The sequence below is a fragment of the Terrapene carolina genome, unplaced genomic scaffold (assembly GCF_002925995.2).
Source record: "Terrapene carolina triunguis isolate 2854851 unplaced genomic scaffold, T_m_triunguis-2.0 Scaffold136, whole genome shotgun sequence".
NCBI lineage: Eukaryota > Metazoa > Chordata > Testudines > Emydidae > Terrapene > Terrapene triunguis.
Window position 1 is genome coordinate 8470551 of NW_020664487.1, and position 13122 is coordinate 8483672.

Sequence of the window (13122 nt, forward strand, 5' to 3'; positions counted from 1 at the left end):
GGTGACGGTAGGGAAGGCAGAGGAGAGGGACGTGGATGAGGATAGGTATCGGGTGATACCCAGGTGACGGTAGGGAAGGCAGAGGAGCGCGAGATGGATGAGGATAGGTATCGGGTGATACCCAGGTGATGGAAGAGAAGGCAGAGGAGAGCGAAGTGGATGAGGATAAGTATTAGGTGATACCTAGGTGTTGGTTGCTGTTCAAGAGTCATTAGACAACTTCAAAATGTTATTGAACAGGTGAGTTTTTCCACTGGCCTGCAAGTAACCAGAAACGGGGCTCTGGTTAGAAAGTGGGTGTTGTAGCCAGGGGATTATATTGATGTTTGTGGGCCTGACCCTGTGCCCATTAACGGCACTGACAACCTTTACACAGACTTCTGTGAGTGCTGAATCACACCATAAATATGGTGTAATGAATTGGGGGTGGAGGGTATTTCAACAGTGCCATCAATGCCCCATAGTGACACACCAAATTATTAGTATTAATTTTATTCATTTTTTTCAGCCTCCAAAAGTGTACCAGGCACCTCCCAGTCCAAATAAGAAGCTGTGGGAGCAGCTCCTCAGGTGGTGCAGGTTGTCTTAGCTCCATTGAAGTCGGAGCCAACGCTGACAACCTACACCCACTGGGGAGCTGCGCCATGGTCCCTGCCATGAAGAGCTCACAGTCTCAGGGCCAGATTGTGTCTGACCCTTATGCTGCTGCAGAGTGTGATGGGGGAGAGCATACGGAGCCTTCTGCAGTGCCCAGGCCGTGCTCTGGTCCATAGGAGATGGCTGGCTGCTTAGAGAGAGACCAAGCTGTACCCCATCAGGGGATATAGTAATGGTGCACAGCAGGAAATATTCCACCTCCAAGTGATTCCTCTGTAGCAGTTCAGCTCCACCCCACCATTTACTATGGGCTGGGCCTAATTTGAGCTGCAATGATAGGTTAAAACCCCCTGGCTGTGCTGAACTCACTCTGTTTGTTTGTTTATTTCAGATATGAGGAGAGAGAGAGCTGAAACCCTCTTCAATGACTGTAAGTGAAAACACTGCCTGCTTGGCCATTCCCTGTTTTATTTTTCTGGCCCTTTAAAAAGCTTCCTCTTTTTCTCTTGAATGAAGTTGACCTTACACTTTACACAGAGCCTTGCACTGTCATGGGGGATGCATCTTCCCAATTCCTTCAGGTTTTGCTAGGGTGACCATATTTCCCAAAGGGAAAACGGGACACCACCCGGGGCTCGCCTGAGCCTCCCACCCTGCGGGGGGCTTGCCTGAAGGAGGCGTCCACATTCTCCAGAGTCTGGCACATCTGAGCTGATCTGACTCCATTACACTGTTGTCTGCTGTGCCATTGATGAAGTTGGATGCCTTTAGAATCGCAGAGGGAGTCTTCTCACCTGTTCCAGGTACTCAGCCTTATGGGACAGAGCGTCAGCCTTCCCATTTCTGACTCCTGGGCAATAGGCAACTATGAAGTCAAACTGGATGAAGAAGAGGGACCAGTGGATCTGTTGTTGGTTGAAGTATGTGGTTGCTCGAAGATATTCCAGGTTTTTATGGGCTGTGAGCACTTGGACAGGAAACCTGGCCACTTCCAGTAGAAACACCATTCCCCTCTCTCTACTACGTGGGTTTCCAAGGACCGGGTGAACCGGACTCCTTTTCACAGAAGGGTGCTCAGAGGAGCAACTAGGCTGGAAAATCTCTCAATGAATCACCGGTAGAAGTTAGCACAGCCTAGGAACCATTGGACCCCACTGGTGTCCTTTGGTGCAGCACAGTCGGAGGTGACGGCCACCTTGCATGGGTCCCTGGTTATTCACTCAGAGGAGATAATGTAACCAAAGAATTCTATTGTATCCTGGTCAAACTTGCATTTTTTGGGCTTTGCGTATAGATGGCATTGGCAAAGTCTAGGATGCCGTGGACATGCTGATCATGAGAAGCCTGATTGTCAGAAAAGATGAGTATGTCGTCCAGATAAATGACTACATGGCAGTCTAACGCATCTCTGAAGATATTGTTTATGAAGTACTGAAATGTTTCTGGGGCATTGCACAGGCCGAATGGCATGACCAGGCACTCAGTGTCTGTACCACGTATGGAAGTTGGTCTTCCACTCATCTCCCTCTCTATTTGGGACAAAGTTATAGGCCCCATGAAGGTCCAGCTTAGTAAAAACCTTTGCAGAGCGGAGTCTTTTGTAAAAGCACGTTAATGAGAGGGAGAGGACATTGATTTCGAATTGTGACTCTGTTTAACACCTGATAGTCAACACAAGGCCTTATTGATCCATCTTTTTTCTTCACTAAGAAAATTCGAGCCCCAGCTGGAGACATGGAAGGATGGATAAACCACATTTGTAGATATTCCTGGAGGTAGTCATGGAGAGCCTGAAGTTCTGGCTCCAAAAGGAAGCAGATGCGGACAAGGGGGATTGGAGTGGGCTGAAAGTTAATGGGACAGTTACAGCTGCAATGGAGTGGCAGAGCATCTGCATTCTGTTTCTCTAACATATTGGCAAAATCCTTATATTTAAGTGGTAACATGGAGGCAGTGGACTGGACTGCAGTGGGTAACAAGACTCCCTGGGGATTAACCTGCTCAGACTCGGAATCTCGAGGAAGGCTCCCAGTCTATGGTCTCCATATTTGGATTCCAGGGACAGAATTGTTGGCAATGTGGGGAGCCGAACAGTATTGTGCCTGCCTGCCAATGGCATGGATCATAAGAAGTGTCCAGGGCATGCTGAGAACAACTGGAAAATGTGGTGCTCAGATAAGTCCAAACTGAAGGGTTTCTTGGTGACCCCAAAGAGTCACCACCTGCAGGGGTGTGGTCTGGGGGGTAACTGGGCCTGATGAAATGAGCGAGCCATCAATAGATTCTACCAAGTCTGGAGTGTCCTTGCATTGGGTGGGGATCTGATGTACTCATATGAAGTCCTGATCCATGAAGTTGCCGGAGGCATCAGAATCCACCAGTGCCTCCAGGTGGACGTTGGAGATGGAGGGGTGCGGGCTTGCAGAGGGAGTTGCAGATGTGTCAGTACACACCTGGTCATTGTCAGCGTATCAGCAGACAGGTACGGATGCTGGGTACCGATAAGAGGCAGAGAGCGCCACCCCCACCCAGACTCCCTCCTGGGGGCTGCGGCTTGGCATTCCCTGACCAGGGTGCAGAGTGGACCTTAGCAGGGCAGCCCAATGCGAAGTGACCTGGTCTTCCACAGTACAGGCATAGTCCCAATGCTCGATGCTGCATTTTCTCTGTTGAGCTGCATGGGTTTGGGCTGTGGGGAAAGCACTGAAGGTTGATGGGCTGGAGACAGGAGGACTGGCAGGAGCTGGGAAGCTGAACTTCTTTCTTGGCTGCGTTCCATCAGGCAGCTGTCAGTCTTTATGCTGAGGTCAATCAGGACATCCAGAATGGGTGGGGAGTCCACTCGTGTGAGCTCATCTTTGATGCCATCATTTAGGCTGAAGCAGAAATGATAATACTGCGCGGCCTCGTTCCATTCAGTCTCTGCTACCAAGCAGTGCAACTCTGTGGCATACTGAGCAACGCGCTGAGGTCGCTGCCGTGACGCCCGAAGGGTGCTCTCGGCTCTACGCTCGAAGATCGTGGCCACGGCATGAATGAAGTCTTCAAGCTGGCCCAGGAGTGGGCTTGCTTTCTCTAGGAGTGGGAATGCTCAGGCCAGAGCTTCCCCAGTCAGCCGGCTAATAATGAGCCCCACTCTGCATTGGTCAGTGGGGAACAACTGCGGGCGCAACAGAAATAGGAGCAGGGAAAGATTGGCCAGGAGGGATCTGTACTAGCCACTGGTCTGGACCCCTTGTCAGCCTAGTTCCCCTGTTTTAGAATTTGGGCTGCTCAAACGGTCAGGAGACCAGGTCATAGGCAGTCAGAGCTGGAGTCAGACCTAGTGGTTGGAGGCCGAATTCCAGAGTCTGGGGTCGAAACAGGGTCGGAGTCCGAGCTGGGGATTGGAACTGAAGTCAGAGTCCGAAGGACAGAGCCAAAGGTTGAGGCAGAGTTGGAGTCAGGAGTCGGAGCCGAGGATCGGAACCAGATTACCAGGAGTCAGGGAGGGGCAGGAGCAAGGCTGGGACAGGATGGGAACAAGGCTGGTCAGGGTCTGGGCTGGAGCTGTGGAAGACCAGAGCAGGAGCAGGGCTTGGAGAGATGAGTGCAGGGAGACAGAGAGTCTGTGGACATGTGTGTTAAGCAGCCAGCAAGCTACTGCTGCTGCTAGGGTTAAGAACCGGCCTTCTGGCTTTCTCAGCCAGTCAGGCCGGGCAGTCCATCAGGCAGCCTAGCTGGCTCATTAGGGTGTCAGGAGTACTGAGCAGGTGCAGCTGAGGGCCTTATGCCTGACAGACCATCAGCTACTCCTGGATTTCCAGGTAGCAGCAGAAGCCAAGAATCTTGTCTTTGTCTCCTCTTGGCAAAGAGCTTGTCACCTTTCCTGTCAGATGCACACCTCGCTATGGTTATCCATGCCTTTGTCACTTCCGGCTTGGATTAGTGCAACATGCTCTACTTGGGGCTACACTCAAGGACCATTTGGAAACTTCAGCTAGTGCAAATCGCAGCTGCCAGTTTCTATAGCAGTGTTTCACTGAGAGAGCATTGCATACACGCTCCGTATGTTGCACTGTCTTCCAAGTCATGTCTGGCTGAAACTCAAGGTGCTGCTTTTTCTGTAAAATACTACATGGTGTGGGTCCCATCTGTCTTAGAGAGGCGCCTTATCCCAGCTGCGACATTCAAACCGACAATCCTTGGAGGCGGGGTGCAGGGTGAAGGGCTCTTGACTCTAGAATTTGCTCCCCTTAGTCATGCAATTGAGCCTGAGTCTGTTGAACTTCATGGCTCTCCACAAGCCTCATCTGTTCTCTCAGACTTTTACCTGAGGGGGTGGGTGTGGACAGCCTCCATATCAGGGACTGTTTTGAGTTTGACATTATGTCATTACAGGGTCTAATTGCATGTTATCTTATGGTACATTTTGTACATGTGCCTAGAGGCATCAAGAGGCACAATTAGTACATTGAGAAATGACTTATGTTCTCTCTCCCCATTTTGACAGTCTGTGGGTTACGACAGAATAGATCATCAAAATCAAAATCATCATTAACGTCAGAAAGAGTAGTTGGAGGGTTGGCTTCTGCAGAGCTTGGGGATTGGCCGTGGCAAGCGAGTTTACGGCAGAACAACATCCACCGTTGTGGGGCAACGCTGATCAGCAACACGTGGCTTCTGTCTGCAGCTCACTGCTTTAGAAAGTAAGTTTCCAGCTCTGAAAGAGGCTGCAGTAAGATGTGGTATGTACTGACCTGCACATCAAATGGTGCTCCATTCAGAACCAATGCCAAGCCCCGGAAGGGCCCTAGTAAAGTTGCAGCATTTCAGGCAGAGAGCGGTGACCATTCTTTTTGAAGCTTGAGAAAATAGTTCCTGAGGAAAAGGCTCTGAAAGATGCTCCAAAGGAAGCTGCTCTGCCTAAGGTCAGGTAGAGCAAGAGGAATGACTTCGTGCTATCACAGCTTGGCCCAAATATACATGTTTTTTGAGCCATTAGGTCACCTTACCCCTTTCCTTCTATGGACAGTGGTGTGTGCTGTTCCCTGGAGCAGAGGTTAGAATTTGATGGTTCCATCACTCCTTTTTTGAATAGCCAATGAGACAGTGAAGACTGATTGCTTCTGAAGGGTGTGGCAATATAAAAACTGGAATAGATTAAGGGTCAGCAAACGGCAAGGCAAGCACCTCTGGTTACCTGCTGTAGTGTGCTGAATTCGCTTTGTGTATTGGGAAGCTACCTGGCCACATTTATGATTTGGCCAGTGAGTAATACAGATGGGATGGTGCAGACCCAATTCCCCATTCCACCAAGATCTTCCAAGGCTTTTGTAAGGAAGTATGGGTGAGGTTTTGAGCTACATACACTGGACCAAGTCTAGAGACCTTTATCTCCATGGCTTAAATATATCTACAAAGTTCTGTCATCTTTTCCAGAGCAAATAACCCACGTATATGGACTGTTACCTTTGGAAGTCTTTTAAGACCTTCAAGAATGAAACGCTTTGTCAAAGCTATTATTGTCCATGAAAAGTACCGTTATCCAGCACACAACAATGATATAGCTGTCGTGAAACTCTCGAAAGGAGTTGATTTTACAAACACCATACATCGCGTCTGTCTGCCAGATCCCTCTCAGATTTTCCCATATAATTCTGACGCTGTCATCACAGGCTGGGGAGCACTGAGCGACGATGGTGAGTGCCTCTATCTGCACAAAAAAAAATAAAAATCTGACGTTTTACATTAATGATGAGTCCAACTAACTGTTTAAGTGAGAGCAGCTGTGTGGCCACATCTTGTTTAATCCTTGCAAAAAAATTCATAGATTTGTGTAACTATAAGAAACACATTCTGCATTTATTTGCTCTCTAATGTTGGGTTGGAAAAAGACAAAGCTGCCAGCCACTGAAACAGAAACTGGGGAGGAGTCTGACATTCTGTTTCTGTCCAGACATTTGAGATTGCAAGCTCTTTGTGGCAGGCACTGTCTAGCAATGTGTTTGTACAGTGAATATGACAACAGGGTGCTGACCCTGATTGGGGTTTCCCAAAACCTTTGTGAGATATGTATTATAACCTGTGGAGCAGAGGTGCAAACATAGCTGGAGATAGGTGTCTTACTCAAGTTCACACAGTCAGAACAAAACTAGCCATAGAACTAGCCATCTTGGCGCCGTGTCACCTGCTGAAATTATTAGCCTCTGCTCCATTGTATGGTACTGTACTCAGGAGTACATCGACTGTGGTAGGCCTCCTCTCCCACCTCAGTGATAGCGCTCCTATGTCCTCATATGAGAGTGTGCCATCTTAATCAGTGACTCACAGCTCTTTACTACGGAACCCTTCAAGCCCTTCCTACAAAGTAATGTTGATTATAATGTATGTACAACTCCTCCCGTATATTACTTCAATCCATGAAAAGTGGTACAAGCTGGAGCAGCTCTATTTCTTCTTAGCCCAGCCCAGCACTCTCACCCATGAACAGATGCTAAATGCTCCTTCCACATCTTAGCTAGTGCAAAGGATTTATATTTGTAGAGTCATTTTTTCCCTTCAGGCCCGAGTCCTAATGTTCTCCGGGAAGCAACAGTGAAACTCATAGACTCAAACACTTGCAATAGGAGAGAAGTGTACGATGGGGTCATCACACCTGGGATGTTGTGTGCTGGATACTTGGAAGGAGGAGTAGATGCCTGTCAGGTAGGTCCAAGCTCAATACTGAGAACTAGTAGGGAAAATGACTTTAAATGATTAAATATAGTGATCCCCAAATCTTAACTAATACTGTGTATGCTCCTTCCCTGGGTTCTTTGTTTATACGGGTTCTGATTCAACCAAGACTCTGGCAAAGAGGTTTGTAAAATAAAACATTTTTTACATGCAATTTAGCACATAAAACTCATATTAACAGAACTAGGAGAGTACTTGTAAAATTCAAAAGTGCAAGATGGAACTGGAGCCCTGTAATTCAAAGTTGGCTTGTGCCCCATCTTTATCTACCATCATGGCCTGCACAGTTTGTCACTCCCCATCAGCTCCCACAAGTATTGCCATCTCCTGGCTTCCCTGTGTTGCTGCCTCAGCCTTCCTCCATCCCCGCCCTGCAGTTATTGACTTCTTGTTGGCAAGTGATTTGTTTTCTGCTAGGAAGTGGGCCTGATTCTCATTTACATTCAGGCTCTGCTCTGTAAAGGGGCCTTAATGTGAGAGTAAATTGTTATGCTGGAGCTAGTCATGACAGCATAGTTAAGATGAATTGTAGTTATGCCTATTTTAAGGTCCTTTTACACTGCTAGAGTGCAATAAAGTGGCCTTAGTATAAATGAGAATCCGTCCCATAAGGAATAAATTACTTTGTACTATCTCTCTGCTAGCTTTGACGCTGAGTGATACCTGACCTGCTTTTTTCCAGATAATAAAAATGAGGCATCATCTGAGACCGAAGTGTCAAACATTAAACAATTCAGCAGCAGCAGAGCAGGCAGCCAGGACCAGACAGTAACCGTTCAAGAATTCTGAAGGAGTTTAGGAATGAAGTGGCTGAGCAATCGCTTATTAAAATGTGCAATCACTCATTAAAATCAGTTTCTGATCTGGAGAGCAGCAAATGTACCTATCTTTTTTAAAAGGTGCTAGGGCTGATCTTTGGCATTACGGAGCAGTGAGACAGCTTCAGGACCAGGAAAACTGGTTGAAACAATAATTAAAGATTGTTATAAAACAACAAGATGTACATGGGATGCTGCAATGTTTGACGTGCAGACTGCCAGGATCATATCCAAACAAAAACTGTCTCCATGGCAATATTTTTAACATTTCTATTGAGGTTCTGAAAAGTTCATCTAAATGTTGAGTCTAAATACTTAACAGCTCCCCATTATGGCCCCAATCCTGCAAAGAGTTCTGCATGTGCTTAACTTTATGCATATGAGTATTCCCATTCAATTCAATGTGCATGAAATTATTATATGCAAAAGTCTTTGCAGGATTGGGGCCTAAATATCTTCAGTCCAGATAACCTAGTTCCTGTGTTCCCATTCTACTCCACATAGAAAAGGGCTGTCATTTATATCTTTCAGTAAAGTTGGGGAGGGGAAGGGAATATATTCCCTGTTATACCAGAACTAACTTGCCTGAAATCCCGTAAACTTCCCAGACCAATCTGATTTATGTGTGATGCTATTTACACAGTGTCTGAATTTAAAATCTGAGAGAGGCTAATGTGTTTAACATTTAAAGAAATGTCATCAACTTAAAAACCACAGTTCTGACTGAAAACTTAGTTTTGACCTACTATAGTTACAAGTAACACCTAAGATTGTTTAGAAGGAAAAGGATTGCGGGGAAAATATTGTTCTTGTTCCGTTTGCTGTGCGCGTTTGACAGCACTTTGTGTACAGCTGTTTTACTGTTTCCTCTGATTTCAGTGGGCTTGAGATCAAGTCCTTAGTCAGGTTCCCCTGTTGAGAGAGAAACTTAACAAATTATAATTGGGAAATGGGATTGTAAAACCACAGAAACTGGCAGGGGGACTCCTTGGCTGGCAAAGAACCACAGCTTATCATGTAGGGCAGTGGCTCTCAACCTTTCCAAACTACTGTCCCCCTTTCAACAGTCTGATTTGTCTTGTGTACCCTCAAGTTTCACCCCACTTAAAAACTACTTGCTTACAAAATCAGACATAAAAATACAAAAGTGTCACAGCACACTGTTACTGACAAATTGCTGACTTCCTCATTTTTACCATATAATTATAAAATAAATCAAATGGAATATAAATATTGTACTTACGTTTCAGTGTATCTTATATAGTGCAGGTTAAACAAGTCCTTGTCTGTATGAAATTTTAGTTTGTACTGACTTTGCGAGTGCTTTTTATGTAGCCTGCTGTAAAAGTAGGCAAATATTTAGTGAGTTGATGTAACCCCGGAAGACCTCTGAGTACCCCCCGGGGTATGCGTACCTCTGGTTGAGAACCAGTGCTGTAGGGCACATCTGCACGGCAAATGAAGGTGTGAGTGTAGCATGGGGAGACATGCCCATGGTAGCTTTAGTTTAGCTAGTGTGGATAACAGTAGTAGTGAAGACGTGGTGGCACGGGCTTCGGCGCGGACTAGCTATCTCAGTACAAGCCCACCAGGGACTCCGGATACCTACTCTGGTTGCTGGCCCACGCTGAAGTTGGTGTCGCCACATCTTCACTACTGTTGTTACCCGTGCTAGCTAGATTAAAACTCACATGGGTGTCGTGGCAAGAATCACCCACGCAGTGATTTTAGTTCACAGACTCAGAGCCTGAGGCCTTTATTGCAATACATACCAGTGCGCGCTGGGGTGCAGCTCGGAAGCTGACACCCCGAACAGCAGCACGCAGGCTGCTTTTATTCACTAAAACCACAAGCATGATACAATTAATACGTCATTAGTTAAGAAATTAAGAACCAATCATAAGCTGGGCATATAGTGGACACGAGCTCGAGGACAAATCACAAGCCGAGCTTTGGGTGAACACACGCTCATCACGAGCTGGGGTGTTGGGTTGGGGTCACTCTTCCCTCCTCCCCTCGCCCTCTTTCCTAATGTTCCGAGAAGTGGGTGTAATTGGGCATGGGGACATTTGGTGGTTTTCCGCGAGGGTGGTGCTCGACTCTGGCTTGGGTACATTTCTTAAGACTTGGTACATGTCATTTTCCGGGGGATTTTGACAAGGGCTAAGGGGGGGCTTTTCGGGGGACGCTTAAAAGAGAGCTATCATTGGCTGGTTTGCAGATAGCTGGAATTAGAGAATATTGCAAACAATAGTAGCAGCAAAGATGATTATCTTTCCGTAAAACAATGTCTCAATAGCTAGCAATTTTGCGGTTATCATATTTCTAAAACAGTTAGTTTCCCAACAGACTTTATGATTCCCTCCTCTGTTACTACTTCTGACTGTATTTGGAAGAGAATTATGCTGTGCAGTTTGGTTCAGGCTTTTAGGCCTGTTCTATTCTGTGCAGAGGCCATCAGTAGAACAGATTTCTGTTGGAGGGCTCATCCTAGAGCCTGGTGACTCAGAGCTTGGGCTACTAGAAAGGAGACCCCCCCGGTCTGTTTCCCCACATGGGTATGCCTACCTGTGCTGCAATCATACCTTCATTTGCGGGATAGATGTACCCTTAGTTTTTGGAAAGTGACTAAGTTCCAGGTTGATGGTGTTCCTTTAAATAATGCTCTCTTCCCATCTTCCATCAAAGGAAGCTGCCTCTTTCCATACCCTATTGCCTGTGAAAATAGCTATATTTTCCTTTCTGGTACACTCAATTTCTTTTTTCTCTTTTTTCCTCCTCTCATAGGGTGACTCTGGTGGCCCACTGGTTAGTCCAGATTCTAGAGGAATGTGGTACCTCGTGGGAATAGTGAGCTGGGGAGATGAATGTGCTAAACCAAATAAGCCGGGAGTCTACACACGAGTGACTTACTATCGGGACTGGATCACCTCAAAAATTGGCCTCTAATGCAGCAGAAGTCACAACTGGACTAAGCTACACAGGCTGTATGCAGGTCATACTTGTCTGTAACTCTACAAGGTGTCGTTTAATCTATATATCCCTACATCAGTTCCTGTCCAAAACAAGCGCTAGCTTCGCTGCTGGACATGCCATAGCCCCTTGTGAATTTACACTGAATGTGTGAGATCACCTGCCTCCTCTCCAAACTCCGAATCACTCTGGCCTATTAGAGGAGAGGAAAGCACCCCATCAAAATGAAAAAAAGCTGCTGATTTATTTATTTTACTAGTTAAAAAGTGTATGTACTTTCCCCAGGAAAGGAGAGTTACCTGTCCCAAGGTCTGATGATTCCCCGCCTTGCTACCCTCCTCCTCCTCCACTGGGGCCCAAAGTCTTAGCCACTTTTATTCTAGCCAGGCAAGGCTGGACAGTTCCTCCTTTCAGAGCCTATCAGCACAGTTCACCAATCACAGGACACTGGTTGCAATTAAGGCTCCGGGCATTTCCCTCCAGTTGCTGAGAGCCTGGCCTCCCCCACTGCTCCAGAACATGGAATGAGGAGGACTAGAGATAAACAGCATGGCAGTGCAGGGTCCTGGCGCTAGGGCACTGCACTTAATCTTAAACTGCAACATCACTGCTGACCTCAGAACTCTGTTGGAACCAAAGGCAGGTAGCACTGCCTTCTCCTGCAACAGTAAGTAGCGCTGTGCCAGTGAGTACATAACTTGGATGTGACGCCACCTTCAGCTCTCTTGACGAAGCCAGGGGCTACGATGAAGGGTCATGGCTGCTGTGAAGAAACTTCAGAGGGAGTTTTGGAGCTCCCAAGAGAATCTAATGGTCCCCAGAGCCCACAGTCAGAGGTCCGAAGGGGTAGTCAGAGTCTGGGGAAGTCACAAGAATCAGGACTAAGGGCAGAGCCTAGCTAAGATGAAGGAGGATTTCAGTGACTCCAAAAGTAGATTCCTGGGGGGGGAAATCTGTCATGCGGGTATAAAGTATATTTTTAATAGCAACTCAATGGACTCAGTGAAGCACAGATTATCTTTAATTTTTTAAAAATCTTTGTTACAGTTGGATGCTGCTGCTCCATTAATGTACCTCTAGGCTGACTTCTCTCAGTCTGCACAATGTTCTTGAATTGCCTCAAACACACGCTATATCCTATTTTGGTGCTTATTGTGCAATAGCAATGCAGTTTATTTTTTTTAAAGAACGGGGAGGAAAATCGGATCGCGGAAAAGATCCCCCACCCTTTTTGTTCAGGCACTCAGCTAGATGTTTGTGAAAGGGGAACAAATGCTCACCATAAATTAGAGCTTTAAGTAAAGATATCATGGACAATTCTGAGCCTCCGGCTCACTGAAAAGAAAGACCTGGGTGCTTTGCTTTCTACTGCACTGGTGGATTTATCCCTGCCAAGGATGACCATTATCCTGACTCAGAAGGCTACAACTAAAGGGTAATTTTAAACATTAAGAATAGGCCAGTGGGGACATTCAAAAGGAAATTCCCTGGGGATGACCCCTCTGCTCCAGCACGAGAACTTTACCACCCACCCCTTCAAATGATAATACACTTTTAAAAAAATGCCATGATGCGTAACACTGGTAGTAAAGGATCCCAGGTGCATAATGCTCGCCTTCCCACCTCCAAATCCCCCTGGGACTCACCACTGCCAGGAGGCACCAAAGTAAGTCTGGTTGCTCCTCCTCCTGTCTCTGGTTGGCCAGGAGAAGCAGCTGGTGGTGTAAAATACAGAGGATCGGCATGGGGATTGAGAGAAGCTGCAAATCTACTGCCGAAGAGCTCTTCAAAGTTCCCTGTTTTCTTTTCTGCCCACATCTTCACACCCAAGCATCACAGTGGCCCTTGATGACTGAAGTTGGTGGGAGTTGCAGGGTGCTCAGCACTTTATGATAGGTCAAACCACTCACTTGGGTGTCTAAATATGGATTCAGGAGCCTAACTCTAGGCCCCCATTTTTTGAAAATCTTGGCTTATTTTCAGATATTTTTTCACAGTTAATTAGTGTTGAGAAGGT

General features: G+C 46.7%; 1 protein-coding gene across 1 annotated transcript in view; it reads left to right on the plus strand.

Annotated features, from left to right (window-relative positions):
* The window catches only part of LOC112113544 (transmembrane protease serine 11C-like), a 59273-nt gene extending 48192 nt beyond the window's left edge, over positions 1-11081 (plus strand). The window contains exons 6-10 of the mRNA XM_026653282.1: positions 989-1027; positions 5090-5285; positions 6019-6278; positions 7142-7284; positions 10920-11081. Coding sequence (XP_026509067.1) covers positions 989-1027; positions 5090-5285; positions 6019-6278; positions 7142-7284; positions 10920-11081 — 800 coding nt within the window. The remainder of the gene's footprint in view (positions 1-988; positions 1028-5089; positions 5286-6018; positions 6279-7141; positions 7285-10919) is intronic.
* The last annotated feature ends 2041 nt before the right edge of the window (positions 11082-13122 follow it).